The sequence below is a fragment of the Protopterus annectens genome, chromosome 7.part0 (assembly GCF_019279795.1).
Source record: "Protopterus annectens isolate FY-2018-M chromosome 7.part0, PAN1.0, whole genome shotgun sequence".
Lineage (NCBI taxonomy): Eukaryota > Metazoa > Chordata > Ceratodontiformes > Protopteridae > Protopterus > Protopterus annectens.
This window is the reverse complement of record NC_056739.1, coordinates 96,757,930-96,776,990: the sequence shown is the minus strand read 5'-3', so window position 1 is coordinate 96,776,990 and position 19,061 is coordinate 96,757,930. Positions and strand designations below refer to the sequence as shown.

The 19,061-nt window shown below is 40.2% G+C and overlaps 1 protein-coding gene across 1 annotated transcript in view; it reads right to left on the bottom strand.

Moving 5' to 3' along the window:
• The window catches only part of LOC122805891 (troponin T, cardiac muscle isoforms-like), an 859,218-nt gene that overhangs the window by 382,112 nt on the left and 458,045 nt on the right, over nucleotides 1-19,061 (bottom strand). Inside the window, exon 10 of the mRNA XM_044076139.1 lies at nucleotides 14,610-14,687. Coding sequence (XP_043932074.1) covers nucleotides 14,610-14,687 — 78 coding nt within the window. The remainder of the gene's footprint in view (nucleotides 1-14,609; nucleotides 14,688-19,061) is intronic.

The following is a 19,061-nucleotide window of genomic DNA, read 5'->3' as shown; positions in this document are numbered from 1 at the left end:
TTCAGTTTGTGTTTGAAAGTTGGTATCCCACAATTCCACTGGAGTGGGTGGGGTTACATAATTATGTATGCAAATGAGATGTTAATCGGCGTACAGATTTGTACCTATTTTTCATGGCCCTTGTCCAGATTTCTGATGCTTCCAGGTTGAGAGGTATGCACCCAACACTACAACCTGTGAGAGATGCACTTATATAGCCAAACTGCAAGTAAAGCTCTCTTCACCCAAGACTAGACTAGACAATCAAGAGGAGAAGGTAAACACTTGTACCACATCACACTCATCACATAGTCACTCAAAACCTACACCACCAAAACACACACATAGAAACACAAACCTACAAACCTACATTCACAGAGGCTCTCAATAAAAATCTGCCCAAACCACAGGGACCTCCAAAGCAGAAATGCAAGCAACCTCCACCCCCCAACACAACCCAAATGACACATAGCCCACAAACACAGTGTGCCACTCAACCGCAGCCCATAAGGCATAACAACGTACCCAGCACTCTAGTCATAGGTGACTCTGTAGTCAGGAACACTGATGTTCCACTCACCAGGCTAAACAAGGAGAAAGTTACTGTCAGCTGCCTGTCGGGTGCCAGGATCCGCCACATAACACACGCACTCAGGTCACTCCACAACAAGTACAAATATGACTCTGTCATTGTCCATGTTGGTGTGAATAACCTGAGATGTACCTCCCTGGACTACATGAAAAGAGACATGGAGGAGTTGTCCGACCTTGTAGCCCAAGCAGGTATGACCCTAGCCCTGAGTAGCATCCTGCCATCACCCAGAATGATACCACAGTACAAGGAAAAAATGATTGACTTCAACAATTGGCTAAGCTTCTGGTGTCATTTTAATGGGATGCAGTATCTGTCTGCCTAGGATGACATGATCGACAGACCAGGATGCTTTGCCAGAAATGGCCTGCACCTGTCGCCCTTGGAATTCCAGATACTGGTTAAGGCTCTTGCCACCCCTATAGTGCCTTTTTTAGGCAAGGTTCAAATGACAAATTCACCACCATAACAGGTACAAGCAAGCAAAATCTGAGGGTAGTGCTACTCAGTGCTAGAAGTCTAAACCTCAAAATGCACTCACTCGAGGCACTCCTTAAAATGGAGAACATCGACATCTGTGCAGTGACAGAGACCTGGTTCAAAGCTCCAGAGAGCACCCCTGCATTACCAGACTATAATTCATACCACACCTTTTGGCCACCTAACCTGGACCGAAACACTAAAGGCGGAGGTGTGTCCATATTCATTAAGGATATCCACACCTCCAGGCTAGTTGCTCAGCATAATGCATCTGAGATTATCCAAGTGCAACTAACTCTGGGCAAGACCACAATCCAAATTGAAGCTTGCTACAGATCTCCCACCATGCCCCTGGATTCCCACTCCTCATTTCTTGATACACTGGAAAACATTAGGGTACAACCTAATACCCTAATAATGGGCGATTTCAACTTCCCCACCATTAACTGGGAAAACTACTCATGTACCAACTCTTTTGCTCAATGTTTTCTGGAATTCATAAATTCCAATGCCTTGGATCAACTTATCCACACCCCCACCAAGGGCAGCAATATTCTAGACCTGGCCATTACCAACATGGGCAACCGGTGTTCCACACCAGAGGTCAATTTCTCGTAGGTCAGATCTGACCACAAGCTAATCACCCTAGACATCCACATCCTGCCCCACCCCCATTAGGGAAACCACCATAAAAAATGTCTCCAAAGCCAACTTTCATGCTTCTTAAGACAGAAGTGGCAAACTTCACGACACCCATTCAGACGGACAATAGAGGTACAAATGCTGAATCCTACACAAATGCACTTTATAAGCATTTAGACAAGTGCATGGATTGTGCAATCCCTAACAGAACCAAGATGCTATCCTCCAAAAAAAGGAAGCCAATCTGGTGGTCCCCTGCCATAAACAAACTCTACAACAGAAGAAAGAAACTGTTGCAAAATTAGAGGAACTCCCTGGTCAGCCTCAGTAAGAAGCTGAGATCCCTCATAAAATCCTCCAAAGCTAGTTACAAAAACAAAATTGCAACCAATTCTAAAGACAACCACAAAGCATTCTATAGATATGTCAAGAATCTCAATGGCAACACTCAGATCTGCTCTGAGTTACAGCACAATGGCACTAAATCTACAGAATGAACTGATATTGCCAACATCCTGGCAAATAGTTTCGGTGCTAACTGTACCCCCCTCTCACCCCCTAAAGGGCCCATTTCTATACTGGAAAAATGCAAAGTTCCTATAATCATGGCTGCACAGGTAAAATCCACACTCTCCAAAGCCAAGAACACAGCATCCATGGGACCTGACAACATCCCAGGCTGCATTCTACATGAACTACAGAACAAAGTGGCACCCCACCTAAGTACCATGTTCAATCATAGCCTTACCTTATGCTTTGTGCCCACTGAATGGCGCACAGCAACAGTCATCCCACTCCACAAAGGGGGAGCCACCATGGACCCCGGGAACTACCGCCTCATTGGCCTGACGAGCCTGGTCTACAAGGCTATGGAACTTATAAACAATGACACTGGTAATCTCCAAACTCTGGACCCCACACTCTAAAACCTCTAAAGGTCTAGGTCTCCTAAACCTGATAGACTTCTTTGAAGCGGTCACCAAAGCCGTAGATGAGGGTAAGGTGGTTCACACAGCCTATCTAGATCTCACCAAGGCTTTCAACACCATCCCCCAATCTGGAATTATAGATAAACTCACTAAACTAGGTATAAATCCCTATGTCACAAGATGGGTTGCCAGCTGGCTCACTGACAGAACCCACACTGTGAAAGTAGCAGACTCCAAATCCGACTTCAGACCAGTGACAAGTGGAGTACCACAGGGTTCAGTCCTGGGTCCTCTCCTGTTTGGTATCTACTTCTCTGAAGTACAGGCTAACACAGAAGGTCTTTGGCTAATGAAGTTTGCAGATGACTGCAAAGTAGGAGCCATAATCAAAACACTTAACGATGTGGACATCCTACAAAAGGGCCTCACTGAGACAGATGCCTGCTGTCAAAGCCATGGCCTCAAGCTCAGTGCCCATCCCTTTTGGTAAAAACTCTGTTCCCATGAACTACCACATAGGCAGTAGTCTACTTAACACCAAAAGTTTAATAAGAGACCTTTGGACACAGGTGGACAGTAGTCTCTCATTTGATAATCACATCGCCACAGTAGTCAGGAAATCCTTCTACGTGGCACACCTCATCACAAAAGGTTTCTCATCCAGGAAAAAAAGAGGTCATTGTTCCCCTCTACTCACCACTCATTAGACCCATTGTAGAATACAGCACCCCTTTTAGTATGTACCTCATAAGACATCTACAACAACTGTAAAGGCTGCAGAAATACCTCACAAAGAGGATTACCGGCCTCAAACAGATGCCCTACACAGACCGTCTCAAAAAACTCCAGCTTTACTCCATCACATATCGCCTACTCAGAGGCGATCTCTGCCTAACATACAAAGCTATGTCAAACCCAGAGCTGTTGGACATGCTCCACTTAAAGAAATCCAAATCCCTCCGAGCTACATGCTCTAGGGACCTAAACCTTGTCACAACAATAAACAGAACATGCTGGAGGGATAGATTCCTGTCCCAGAGACTTCCCATACTCTGGAACAAACTACCTATCTATATCAAACAAAGCTCCTCATTAGCACTCTTCAAGAAAAATCTTGATGATTGGATGGGAGATAGGAAATTCACCCCGGGGATCACTTCTGTGGCTCTGCTCGACAGGGGCACAGGAAAATAATTTTCTTTGGTGGCAAAAGCCAGGAATACCTTTTTGGCTAGGCTTATATAGGCCCTAGGGCCAATAGCCTAGTACCTACGTATGAACCTACAAAAGAATGAGGTTTACAATGTTGCAAAATTAGTTCCTTCCCTCTCCTATTTGTAATTATGCCCTCCTTGAATAGCCATTTGCAAAAAACGTATAATTATTTTGTTTAAAGTGTTTATTTGGATTCCAAGAGTAATTTACAGTAAAACTGTGCATTAGACAACTTCAACAAACATTCCTTTTGATAATCCACTGCATTCCAAACCATGACCTCACTACCCCTTGTCAGTCGTACAAACTAGAAAGTTTTCATTATTACTCATTTGAGGTGTTTAAAGCTCAGACACTCTTTCTTAGTTAGATTGTCTTAAAATACATTCTATTCCCGATTTAATTTATGATTCATGTAACATTTCTACTCTGAAACAGACGGCCGCAATGTCAAGGAGCTAAAATGCTGAAAAATAATGTGTGAAACATGGAATGATGAAAACATTTTTTAAGCAGAGCAAGCCTCCTTGCAGCTCAGAACTTATATGTATCAACTCCATGGTCTCACCAACTCGATGAAGGGAGAAATTTCCTAAGACAGGTGAATCATTGCTGAAACACACTTTTAAAAATTGCAGTAGCAATGATTTCCTGTGGAAAACAGGGATTGATGCTGTGCTTGTCTTTTTTTTTCCTTTGAGATACTGAAGCTCAATGAATTTCATCTTGACCAACTGTAGAGGAGCTTCATGCATTGGTATTCCTTTGAAAATAGAAGTCTTACTAGCAGGTGGATTAAAGCTGGATTTTCTTATTTTTTAACTTGAACCTTGTATCACAATATTTAATACTTCCTGATTTTTAAATAACTTCAAGTTATTATTATTTGTTTACTTGTTTAAATGCTTAGTTGGATCCACGAATAAGTTGCAGTAAAAGTGTGCATTAGGCCACTGCAAGAAACATTCCTTTTGATAATCCAGGGCATTCCACACCACCGCATTACTACCCCTTGTCAACTTTTCAAACCACAATATTTTTATACTCAGTTGTAAACTCATACAGTCTTCATTATTTAGATTGCCATAAACCTATTCTTTTTTCTCTTTTAATGCCTTATGTAATTTGTGTAATGCTATTTGTCTGAAAATAGAAACAGTTTTGTTAACAGGTGAGTTAAAGGCAGATTTCTAATTTTTAAACTTGAATCCTGTATCCACAGCATTTGTTACTTCCAATTTTTATAAGAAACAACTTAAAGTAAGTTATCTAGCAAAAAAACTTTAATGTCAGTATTGTGATCTGTAGTGAGAGTAGGAATCAGGTTGAGGAGACTCTGGAGAGGTGGAGATATGCTCTAGAGAGCAGAGGAATGAAGGTCAGCAAGGCTAAGACAGAATATATGTGTGTAAATGAGAGGGAGGGTAGAGGAATGGTGAGGATGCAGGGAGTAGAGTTGGTAAAGGTGGACGAGTTTAAGTACTTGGGATCAACAGTTCAGAGTAATGGTGAATGTGGAAGAGAGGTGAAGAAGAGAGTACAGGCAGAGTGGAATGGGTGGAGAAGAGTGCCAGGAGTGATTTGTGACAGACGGGTACCAGTAAGAGTGAAAGGGAAGGTCTACAAGAGGGTAGTGAGACCAGCTATGTTATATGGGTTGGAGACAGTGGCATTGACAAAAAGGCAGGAGTCAGAGCTGGATGTGGCAGAGTTAAAGATGTTAAGATTTGCACTCGGTGTGACTAGGATGGATAGGATTAGGAATCAGTATATTAGAGGGTCAGCTCATGTTGGACAGTTTGGAGACAAAGCAAGAGAGACGAGATTGCATTGGTTTGGACATGTGCTGAGGAGGGATGATGGGTATATTGGGAAAAAGATGCTAAGGATGGAGCTGCCAGGTAAGAGGAATAGAGGAAGGCCTAAGATAAGGTTTATGGACGTGGTGAGAGAGGACATGCAGGCAGTTGGTGTGACAGAGCAAGATGCAGAGGATAGGAAGAAATGGAAAGAGATGATCCGCTGTGGTGACCCCTAACGGGAAAAGCCGAAAGAGAATGATGAACAAACTGATACTCAGAGAATCTGAATCTTGGTAAAAAAATTTAAACTTTAGTTTAGAAGTGGCAAATTATGTAAGTCTCCCCACAACTCTTGTTAAAGGGAGTTCAGACACTCCATATTTATTCTTTTAGTAACAAGTTTATATGGAAGTGTCTGAACCCACTTTTAACAGGAGTCATGGGGCTTTAGCAGAGGGGGAACACACAAATAAAAAATAGGTATTTATCATATGTTTACGCAAATAATGATTTGTGCTTTTCATATATTCTTACAGTACATTCAAAGATACAGCCGTTTCAACTCTGAATGTAGTTTTCTCACAGCTGAGATCTGCTCAGACAGTGACAGTATCTTGCTAAATAGAAAGCGCAGGTATTTGAAAAGATTTCACTTGCTTGATGGGAACATTAGACAGGAAATTGACACAGCTTTAGAGCATATCAGCATTGTGAAATTTCTTGATAACAACATAGAATAATCTTAGAGTTTGAGATGTTAAGGATCTGGAGGATCTGTCTCAGTTTTACATAAATGGACAACAGTGTAGCTACCACTACTGCGCAAATGTTGTAGTTCGTTCAACAGTTACCTAACACAGACACCCTGTAGAGTACAATTCACTGCAGTCTATCTGTCTTTGTTGGTATTACGACTGACTTACTTACCCCAAGATTGTCTATTTGTTCCTATCCTGTTGGTAATTCCATCAACCAGGTGAAGTCTTTTAAATATCTGGGCTTCCTACTTACTAAGGTAATGTCATTTTATTTGAAAATGACTTCTTCAGAGTAGGAACTACTGTATCATTTGAAAGGCTCCCTCAGCATCACTTCTAAAGCTACAGTTACAAATGCAGTTCTCTCCTGCTTAATTTTAACCAGTCAAACACTGATAAACTCAGGTTTTTTATAACAGGATTGCAAGAGTTGTCCTGGGAGCAGCCCCTAACAGCCATCTCCATGATATTTTACGACAAATTGAGCGGCTGAACCAAACTGATAAGCTGCTTCTGTGTCTGTGCCCTTCTTCAGCCTGATACTCTTCCTACTTTTCCTCCTTACTGAATATTTCCACTTTAGACTTTAGATATTTTCAGCCCATTTCTCTTTCACACCCTTCTCACTACCTGTAGAGCTAGGGACAGCACCTTCTTATATGCTGTACCCATCTTGTGGACTTTGTTTTCCAAACAGATCAGAGAATTGAATTATACACATTCCTTCAAAGCTTCTTTACAGGTTCTTAGGTGTATACTAGGCTAACAACCATTGGGGCTTTTTTAACCATAGCCATGCAACCCAAATCTCTGACAAGTTTTGGTACCTTTGATAAGAGTAAGCAGGAACGTGGGAGATGAAGCATTTACAAGCAGTGGCCTGGGAGATGAATTATTTATAGTCTGCCTATGTCCATTAGAGACATAGGTGCCAACCAGGGATGAATTTCCTGTTCTCCATCCAACTGTCCAAGTTACAGTGGAATTGGGTTAGGGAGGAACTCTGCTTCACATGGATGGGGAATTTGTTTCAGAGAAGGGGTAGTCTCTGGGATACATGCCTGTCTTTCCAGCAGGTCCTTTTTATATCACAGGCAAGATTTAAGTCTTTAGAATGGGTAATTCTGGTACTGTTTGTTTTGCAGATAAGCAGGAAGTTTATAAGGGTGGGGTTTGATAATGCTTTGTATGTCAGGCATACATCTCTCCTCAACAGTCTATGGGAGACAGAATACAGGGTTATGGCTTTGAAGCAGTCTGCATAGTACATGTTACTTACATCCTGTATTCTTTTAGCAGGGACATCTGTGAATGTTACAATTGTTGGATTTGTCTGGTTAGGTACATACCAGAGGGGGCATTGTTCTCAATGATAGGTCTTATGAATGCTGAATGCAGTGGAACAATGACTTCCTTGGACCTAGATGCCGTACCTTTGTTTATAAGTTGCACAACATAGAATGATTTCTTTACTACTGAAGACATGTGATGGTCAAATGTTAGATTACTGTGTACGTGTGTCCCCAAGTTCCTAACTACTTGATTGACTCTTAAGGGTGTGCTGTCAGTATGATAGTTACCAGGGATGGATGACTCCCCAAGGGATATATTATGCTGTTCTTGGCATATAGTTTTAGTCCATGGCTTTGACACAAGTTATTTGTCTGTGTCTGCCTTTACTTGTGAATGTAAGTGTCAGTAGGGGATTCTATCACTGCTCCTAATTTACAATCATCTGCAAATATGGTCAGCCAGAGGCCCTTGACATTGGCTTTGACTTCAGAAAAGTAGATGCCAAAAAGGACCAGTCCCAGGACCAATCCGTGAAGGACACCGCTGGTGACTGGCCTCTTTGTAGAGATGGACTCCCCAGTTCTAGCTTCATCGGTCCAGTCTGTGAGCCAGCTGGCTATCCAGTGGGTGATATCAGGGGGTTTATACCTAACCTCCTGAGTTTGTCAACAATGTCCAATTGGGGTATTGTGTCATATGCCTTGGCCAGGTCAAGGTATTTAGTGTGAACTATTTTGCCCTCATCCATTGCCTTGGTGACCTTCTCAAAGAAGTCCACCAGGCTGAGTAGGCATGGCTTGCCCTTGATGAACCCATACTGGGTTGTGTCCAGTTTCTGGAGGCTTCCTATGTCATTAATGATCATTTTGAAGACAATTCTTTCCATGGCTTTTCATGTGAGACTAGTGAGACTTAGGTGTCTGTAGTTTCCAGGATCTGTTGATGACCTACCTTTGTGCAGATGGATGCTGTTTGCTGTTCTCCAGTTGTGAGGCACAAAGCCTGTTTGGAGGTACTGTTAAACAGTGATTCCAGAAGGCCTGATATGTCATGTTTCATACTGTTTATAAGGCAGCCTTTGATACTGTCTCAGCCTATTGATGCAGTGTTTTTAACCTTTATTTTATTTATTTATTTATTTGAAGTTTGTTTGCCAGGATAATCCATTGGACCGAATGAGCCCATTTTCAATGGAGTCCTGGGGAGAAAAGCTCCAAAGATACAATATCAAAAATATCAAAAATACAAATAAGAATAAAGTAAATTATAATAGGTAGAACATAACATCTACTGTTTGATAAGTATCATAGCAGTACATATAAGCACAAGATAGTATTAAGAAAAACAGGAAAAGCAACAGAAGAGCAAATACAAAAATAACAAATAAGTTTACAATTTTTAATTTCAATATTCACTAATAAATGTAAAGAGAGAAAGTATTAGTTAAGATTCTAGTTAGTAGGTGTGCACAGATAGTATTTACATAAGTGGTTAACTATAGTAAGAGTGTTCCTATGGAAGGGAAGGGATTGTAGATTAAGGAGTGTGTAGTAGCTGGAGGAATTATGCAGGGTGGGTACAGGAGCATTCCCAGAGAGAAGATAGGTGTGAATGGAGGAGAGATTTAAAGATAGGAAGGCTGCTGGTAGAACGGATATGTGATGGGTGGGAGTTCCAGAGGTGGGACAGGGCAAAGGAAAGTAAGAGTTTACCTGCTGGACGGGTAGGTTTATGGAGTTCAAGTAGGTTCTGAGTGCTGGTTCTAAGGGGTCTATTAGGATGGTGCATGGTGAAGGCTGAGGAGAGAGAGGGGCAGAGTGAGAGCTTAAAGATGAGCTTATGAGCTTGAGTTAGTTGAGTGTAGGTAAGATAGTTTGGGAGCTCTAGCCAATTAAGTTTGTGGAGGGCAGTACAGTGGTGGGAGGAGGATCTATGGCCACAGGCGAATTTAGCGATTTTGTTGTAGCAGGAAGAAAGTTTTGTTTTGGTAGAGGATTTAAGGTTGGTTAGTAGTGGGGCACCATATAGTAGAGAAGGGATGAGGTATGTGGTAGATAGGAGGAATCTGGTAGATGGGGAGAGGAAGCGTATGTGCCGGTAGGACATACCAAGTTTCTGATGTGTTTTTTTAATGTTTGTTTGTATGTGGGAATCAAATGTGAGCTGATTATCAATGAGAGCTCCTAGCAGTTTGGCATTGGAGACAATTTCTAGGGATGTATTATTTTGACTGGTTATGAGGAAAGAGTTTTTGTCAATAGTTATGCTTTTTGATGGGATGAATAGTATCAGTTTGGTTTTAGATGGATTGAGAGCAAGATGATTATCATGCATCCATTTTTCAGTGGTTGTGAAGGCATCCTGAGTTATTTTTTTGAAGGAGGGAATGGAGTTTGCAGCGCAGATAATGGTTGAGTCATCTGCATATTGGACTATTTTAGCATTTGGGATATTGTGGTGGAAGTCATTAATGAAGATATTGAATAATAATGGACCTAATATGGAGCCTTGAGGTACACCAGTGACAGTGTTGAGGTAAGAGGAGGTGGATTTCTTCCATTTAACAGATTGCTGCCGATTGGAGAGGTAACTAGAAAACCAATTGATGCAAGAGGGGGAAAGATGTAGGTTAGAGAGTTTGTTGAGTAACAGGGAGTGGGAGATGGTGTTGAAGGCCTTAGAAAGGTCTAGGAGCAGAGTAGAGACAATATAGTTAGAGTCTCTAGCTTTATTTACAGTGTCAAGGAAGGAGAGAAGAGCAGTAGTAGTGCTATGAGTGAGGTTTTAGGACATGTTCTCTAGTGATAGTAGGGGGAGTTGTATTTGATGGTATTTCCTGAGGGAAGGCTGAGGGCAAAGGGGGAGGAAAGTTTGAGCTGAATTATCTGCTAGTAGGTTTGCTATATCTTCTGTCTCAGTATAGGTGGCTCCATTAAAATGAGCTTTGCACACAGTTGTGTATTGCCTTTGAGGATGAGGCCATAGCTAAAGAATGCCTTGTGATTACCCTTGACCTGGGAGGCCAAATTTACCTCAGGTTTTACTTTGGTAGACTTATTTGTCCTCTGAGTTTTTTGTTTAGTTTGATAAAAGTGTTTTATCCTGCTGGGTGGTACACCTCCTAAATATAAGCTCACCTGTCATCCAGAAACAAGTGTGCAAATTGCCAGCCAGTAATCATAGTCATGAGATCCCGTATCTTGCGATAAATATTCCATATTCCTTTGTGTGACCTCTAAGACAGTATATAATGTTCTTACTAAGTTATATATTTAATTTTCCATTTTTTGTTCTAATGATGTTTTAAGCTGAAAAATATGCCAATTTTTATCAAAAGGAGTCTCTGTGGATGCTATGGTGGTATGCCGCCAAGGCTGGCTCCTTCAGGCTGATCCTTCCTGTCCATCCCATCCACCTAACAAGGAATCTAGGTCCATGATAGGGGATGGAAGCTCCCTCCTCAGCTACATTTACTTATGCTGAAATTGAATTATTGTGCCATTTCACTCTTCAAAGGAGGACTTGATCAAAGAGTGAAAGAAAAATGAAAAAGGACCCTGCCAGCTACGGGTTCCAAGAAATGAAGAACAACATAGCTAATATCCTTTATTTATTTCCAACTCCTCCATGCCTCCTCTCTCTATGCGGCCGATGGCGAAAGCCAGGAGCAGGACAGGGGTAGCTCGCGTGCCTGCCTCGGGCTATTGACTTTTTTGCGGAACCCTCAAGACTTCTTTTCACTTACCAGGCGTCTTTGATCCCTGTTTTGGTGGACAAGTGAAAGAAAAACCCTGACTAGGTGCGGACTGAGGATGACAAGATCTGGCCGCCGGAGGGTCAGGGCCTGCTCTACTCTTTCTCTCACCCCAAAGGCCGAAGGACCCAAAGAAAGAGAATGAAAATATTCAAGGGACCAAGGGGACCGCGCAGACTTACAGAGTCGGCCTCGCGCCAGAGGCAGAGGGGAACAACAATGGTACGCCTAGAGTCAGAGGGCAGGGTCCATGAGGGGCCAGGCAGAAGAACCCTCCGATCCGATAAGTCCTTTCAGCATCCTCGTCTGTTCACCACCGGATCTTCGATTCCCTTTCTGTCACTGTACAGAGGGGCCTGGCTATCCTGTCAGAAAGACACAAATGGGTAAGTACAAGGCTCATTTTTTCTTCTCGCTCCTATGTATTTCTTTCTTCGCTTCTCAGTTGTTCCAGTCCAAAAAGTTCACCAGTAGCTTTGGAAATTTCAAAACTGCTCAAAAAAAAAATTGAAAGCCAAAAACAAAAGACCAACAGTATCCGGAGCCAGTGCAAGGTTCTTCCAAGATTCCGGAGAAACTTTTAGTTCTTTTTAGTTCTTTGACTGGCCAATCTTGGAATGATTCGGTCTTGAAATCTCGATTCACTCGGTCAAGAAAACAATATCAGATTCCAATCCAGACTCCAAAACTGGGAAAATGGATGAGGAAAATAGACGCTGCATTCAGGACGCTGCACCACGACATAGGCGGAACAGAGATCACATAAATCAGGCTCATATTGGGCACAAGGAAAGGACATAGATCCTTTCACCACTTCCATCCAGCTAGTCCCTTGATTTTCTTTCTTGTTGAATCCTTCCATGCATTCATCTCACTATCTACTCAAGGTTCACTATTTCTATAATTTCCATGTTCTCAGACCTCCTGTAAGAAATCCTCCTTCTCCTTGGGACCTAAATTTAGTTCTTGCTGCTTCTTCTTTTTCCTTTCGAACCTGCAGCTTCATGTTCCTTAAAGTTTATTAGTCATGGAAAACTCTTCTCTTGGGGTATCATATCCAGCTAGCTAGAAGAGAACTTCACTCAGTTGTTGTTCTCTAAGGTGGTTTCAGCATCAAAATCTAAACCAATGCATTGACCTCCTGTCTTTTTCGGTTATTCAAATAGGTCTGAACAAAATTACACTGTCTGGATGTTCATCATCAATTAAAGGTACCTACTTGGACAGGGCCAGAAACAATTCAGAAAATCTGATCAGCTGTTTGTCTCTGTGCGCGGAAAGCAGAAAGGGACTTCTTCAAAAGGTATCTTATCAGATGGCTAACATCTCTACCACCTCTTTCTTAGCTATATGCTATATGCATATTTCTTTGTTTCAGGATGTGGGTCACCCTCTTTCTTTGTTGTTGGGAGAGGTGGATTCTGTTTTACAGTTATACTGTTTCTCTTATGCTGGGGTTAGCTTACAAAACTAGATCTGAGTAACTGCCAGCCTAGCATTGTGGGATAGGAGCCTCGGGAGCCGGGTGGAAACCAACCTCTAGAAGAGAGGAGTCATGGAGCTGAGAGGTCGGTGACACCACTTCTATTTTACGGTGCTGCAAAGGTACTTATGTATTTGTACTTGTTCTGGGAGAAAACATTAACTTCCTGTATCTTCATTGAAAATTAACCAAAACAGACTTAGTGGGATTACATGGTCAACAAATTTCAGCTGGATGGTAAATAAAAGAGTTATTTGATGTCTCGGGATTCAATAACTGGGGCAGATATAAGCTTTGGTTGGAATATTTCCATCTTTGTAGGAATATCTCCAACTTTGTAAACAGATGCAGCATCCTTGGTGTTATCATGGTTATCATGGATTACTGACAGTATAATTGAGCTTAATTTTTTCCATGCCATACAGGAGTTTGATTTTTATTTCATACTAGTCATTTCTTGGCAGATAAAATAGTTCTACCAGCACCTCAATTTGTAATGGATATCTTTGAATAAGCTTGAAGATTAACTAAAGTACATGCACCATGCACGTAGTATCAAACATTATATATGTATGTATGTATCCATATCTATATCTATATATGTATATATATTTTTGGCACCAAACTGTTTGCACAGAATATTGTATTATATTGGTATATAGGATACTTGATATTTTATGAAATGCTATCACCTTAAAGCCTTAAAGTAATGCTTTCTACCTGAGGTTAGTATCTGAAATTGTCATTGTGAATTTTTTTCTACTAAGTTTCCAAAAGCAGCAAGTTATTAAAAATGACAGTTGTCATGGCTATAATGTTGTAGTTTGCAGAAAAGGTAACTTGAATATCCACAAACAGATCAGATCTAAGAATCACAAAGATCATGTATCCAGGCAGGGAAGGTGTGACACATTAACAGAGTGGGCACAGCTAAAGCAGCAGGTGCCACACAAGGTGTGGTAGGACTTATTCATATAAATCTTAAATAATAATGCAGTGCTTAAAGCAAACAAAATGCTGGCATCTCAGCTGTATTTCTTGAGAAAGCAGTTATTTAAAAAGGTGTAACCTCCGTTTGTGTAGTACACTGGGAGTATCCATCCACCAGCCTTGTCATTCCTGACTGATTAATATTACCCAGTGAAAACTAATACAAGAAGGCCATCACACAGAGAAATTGCTGCCAAATAAAAGCATTTGTTAATAGCTATATGGAAGGCCTCTTCATTTAGAACAAACAGTTAAATGGTGACATATTGCTGACAGAGGGGTATATCTGGCAGTTTTAGGAAAGTCATCATTAAGTGAAATAAGACACCTTGGTCTGTAAGAAAAGGTAACATTACTAAACACGGAAAAGACAGGAGACAGGACTGCCCATTGGCAGAGAAGGCCACCACTAATGAGTGAATAAATGTAAAGTGGAGAAAATAAAAATTGGTTCCTTACTCTAGAATTACCATATCCAACTAGAATAGATTCTGGGAAGCTGTAATTAAAAAATGTTGATGGAAAATATTTACTCTGTAGATGTGCCAACATTGAAATCATGTCCTACAGTATTAAAGTAAAAAACAGGCATGCAAAGTTTAGTGTTTTTCTCTTCGATGCCTATAAAACAGAGATTAGCAGGTACCACAGCAGTATGAATGAATGAAACTTTTAGTGTGTTGTTAACTCACAGCAACTCGAGCTTGACGCTCCTTTTCTCTTTCTGCACAGATTCGTTGATGTTCTGCTCGTTCTGCTCTACGTTTTTCCTAATGGAAGATAAAGAAAGAAGTTGTATGGTAGTTGCATATAACATAGTCAAGCAGACAACAAATGTAATTTAGCTACTACTGAATCTTAACTTGCAGATGTCTTGGCTTAAACAGATCTAGGTGCTAGAAAAAAGTTTCATTTCTTCCCTTGCATCTGAGGTTTATTGAAAGAGATTTAACTATAAGCAGAAACTGGGCCCAAGGCTGCCTCACTACTTAGTGCAGCATTATTGTTTCCATTGCTGGTAATCTGGGACAACACCATCCAAAAAGCGCTGATGTTCATCACATTAATCACTGCTGCACTAGCCTTAGCTATATGGAATATACCCTGCCAAGGATATAATACCCGCACATACCTCTCAACTGTACAGATTTTCACAGAATGTCCAGATTTTTGTCTCATATTTTGTGTCCATTTTTCATAAAATTGTGTTTTTTTGGCAAATTAGTGGCAAATTATTAAAGATTGAAGTTAGGAAATAATGACAGACATTTGATTTTCAGACTTCATACCCTTCAGAAAATTCATGATAATGCAAAACCTGTTATTCTGTCAACTTTCTAAGTTTGTAAGAGCAATATGTAAACATTGTCCCTATTTTGGGGCCTTAGTCCCACGTTTATATATTGCTTTGTCAAGATTTCTTGTTCTGAGAGGTTGAGAGGTATGAAAAATGACAGCTCCCAAAGTTTCAGAATACCTTCTACATGCTTGAATATCCACAAACAGGGCAGAACGAAGAATCACAAGGACCATGTATCCAGGCAGGGAAAGATGAGCTGACTAAAAAGACAGGTTTGGGTAGTTAATTAAATTCTACTGTTTCTGACAAGGACGGGAAGATTATTGATAAGTATGGTAAAAAGTGTATGCTTCTGCAACTTTCATTTTCAGAATTTTGAATGGTCTGGCTCATATGCTCCTCTGCCAGCTTTCAAAGATTGGCAGGTGGCTTGTGCTGTTCCTTTGCTGAGCAGGTAAGTTCTCTTTGAGGAAAAAAAAACTTCCACATTTTGTTTTAATCTGTTTTAACTGACTTTCACAACACTTAACTGTTCTTTTAAATGGAAGGGGGGTATTTTTCCCTTAAGTTTAAAAGTTTTTTTAAATAATTAAAAAGCATTTTTTTCTGTGGAAAAATTGTGTTCATTTTGCTTTTTGGGGCTGACAAAGTGTTTTAACATGCTTTTTACTGTGCTTTTTTTGTGTGAAAAAGTGACTTTTAAAGATTTTAAAATGTTTACTGACATTTGCTGCTTGTTTTCCTTGGGAAAAGACACCATTTTCAGCTTGACCATTGAACAAACTGGTCCATGTTCAGTCCTTTCTCCCATCACAAAAAGAAAAAGTTAAGGAAACAACCGTTACTACTACAACAAGCTTGCATTTTGCCTCAGCCGCAGATGAGTGACTCTGCTGTGGCCATTGCTTGTTGCTCAGACCACTCATCTTTTTCCCTGGATCCCTCTAGTGTAGCACCTACAGCTACTATGAACCAGGGATTAGCCATGTCCTCTGTAGTCGTTGAGGTCCCGTCAGTGGGCAAGGGAGAGCCATTCTTGTCAGTCCTGGGAGGCAAAACAGGGAAAATCTTCCCTTTTTGGCAAAATGTTGTGTTCATCCCTGGGGAAGCTGCCCCTGCCATTAGTAACACTGTTGTAGCTACTCTTCCTCAAATTTCCTTAGACAGGAGTAGTTTACTGAGTCTGGCTTGGGGTTTAATTCAGGCTATTTATCCTTCTTATAAAGTGATTTCTTTTAAAAGAAAGAGGGATAATTATTTTTCTGAAGAGATTTAAGATTCTGAATTTGGACAAGAAGATGAAGAGACAGATATTGGGTTTTCTCCTAAGTTTTCTGATTCAGACAAAGAGGAGAGCTCTGTTTTTGATTATTCCTGTGAGGATGTATCTTTCTCTAAGACTATGTCCAAAATGTGCCAGTGTTTTCATTGGCAGAACAGTGAGGTTTCTCAGTCTCTCACAACATATTATGACCTGTAACAGAAGGAAATTCCAGAACCTTCACCCGTTCCTCCAGTTCTGTCAGCTCTGGAGGATGTGTATGTCACTGTCTGCAATTTTGAGGATAGTCAACCTGCTGTCCCTAAAAAGTCAAATAGAATGTATAAAGCTCCACAGTAGTTTAAGTTTTTATACACTCTCTTTCCAAACCTGACCCAGCAGCTATAGCTTTAGTTAATCCTACTGCTGCTAAGCATTGGTTAATTCCAGTTCTATTGTTTTTGACAAGGATGGGAAGATTATTGATAAACATGGGAAAAAAGTGTATACTTCTGCAACTTTGATTTTGAGAATTTTGAATGGACTGGCTAATGTTAAAATTTATTCTAATTCTGAAAGTATGACAAACATTTTGTCTGTAGGTTCTTCTTGTGAGGAAAATTCTGCTTTAAATAATTTAGTTTCTTCCATTTTACAATTCACTGTTTACAGTGTGCGCATGACTCAGTTCATACTTCTTCCAGGCCTATAGCCACTGGTACTCTTTTGAGGAGGTTTGCCTGGATGTGTTCTCTGAACCTCCCGGATGGTGTTAAAAATGAGATTTTAAAATCTGCTTTGGATAGAGATTCAGTTTTTTTTGTTTCTCTGCTGCAGAGGTTATCAAAAAGTGTGATGAAAAGGGTAAATTATACAGGGAATCTCTTAGATTTTATAGCCCTCTTTTTCCAAATTTTCTAAGGAATTCTGTAACCCTTCATCCAATTTTGGCAAAAAAAAAGAAGAAAAAAAAAAGTAGTCTCAACAAAATTCAGGTAAACAGACATTAATGGCAGGGGGGGGGGTTGTTGCAAAAAGAATTCAGGAACCCTCCAAAAACAAGGACAGTCAGAATGACTGTTTAAAGGACCTTGTCATCCGTGCCCCCTCCCCCCCACCTGCCAGTGCCTTTTTCCCTACCAGAAAGTTTGAATCACCACTTTTCTTTGGCAACAGATAGTTTCAGAAAAATGGCTTATGAAGATCATTCATCAAGGTTACAAGTGGCAGTTATATGAAATTCTTCATCCATCAGGGTGGTAATGGGGATGGGGTGTGCCCCAATATTTGCAAACACTGTAATGTATTTCTGGCTGAAGCAATATGTGTTTGGTTCTAGTGTCACCATGTGTATTTTAAAATATTTTCCGATGTTTGGATGACATATTCATCATTTGGGTAGGATCAGAGGAACAGTTAATAGAATTTTTTGCTTATGTGAATAACACCACTTCATTTTTAAGATTTACTTTTAAAATATCCCCCTAGTGGAATTATTTTTTTAGCTGTAATGGTCACTAAGGATATTATTAGTCAAAATGTTGTGTCTACAATTTATAGAAAGAAAACTTTTGTAAATTTATATTTGCATTATAATAGTCTGCATCCTTTACACCAAAAGAAAGGTCTGGTAAAGGGCCATATGGTTCATATGGCCAGAATGGCATCTAATGAAGAGATGTTTTTACATGAAATGAATCATGTTGTCAACTTATTTATTGACTGAGGGGTATCTTTTATCATTTATTTTACTCATATTGAATGAGGTGGTATTAAAAAGAATGAATGGTATTTATGCACTTTTATTGGGTAATTTAGAGAGCATCACTTAAAATTTTTCAAAAAAGAAAAATGAGGGGTTTACAAATGCAGTGGGTTGACATATTCGTCAAACACCAAGGAGTTGACAAGGGTGGTGACGAAAAAGTGGTCTGTCGTAGCCACTGATAATGATTTTAGAGGAAGAGTAAACTGGATTCCTAAATTTACTTTTAAAAGGAATAAAAGTATTAAAGTGCTTCTTAAATACAGAAATGGACTGGATAAGCGGGCTTACAGGCAGAGGAAGAGTGGCACGTATAGTAATGGAGCCAGCTCTCAATGTCCATACATGTATAATGGTGATTTATTATATTTAGAAAAAGCTAACATCATAGTGACAAGTAAAGGGTATTTCAACTGTAATATAGCTGGAGTGGTGTATTTGGCAGTTTGCTAGACATGTTCCTGTTATTATGTGGGAAGACAATCAGAATTTTAAAAAGACGTATATACAAACATTTGTGGGACATTAAGAATGATGATTTGGATATTGCACTGGCCAAACATACCAAAATACTTATCAATAGCAGTCAATTTAAGTTTGTAGTTTTAGAAAAAGTTAAACGGGATCCCAGGCATGGAGCTTGGGAGGATTTGGAGGAGGAAAATGAATTAAAATGGCAATTTAGGTTAAACACTGTAGTATTTCCTGGATTGAATGGTACAGGAACAATTAAAAGTATTCTTAAGAAGTACCATCATAGATTATACATGGTAGGATGTCTGTGAACTCTTAGAATGAGATTTTATTGGACGAATTTT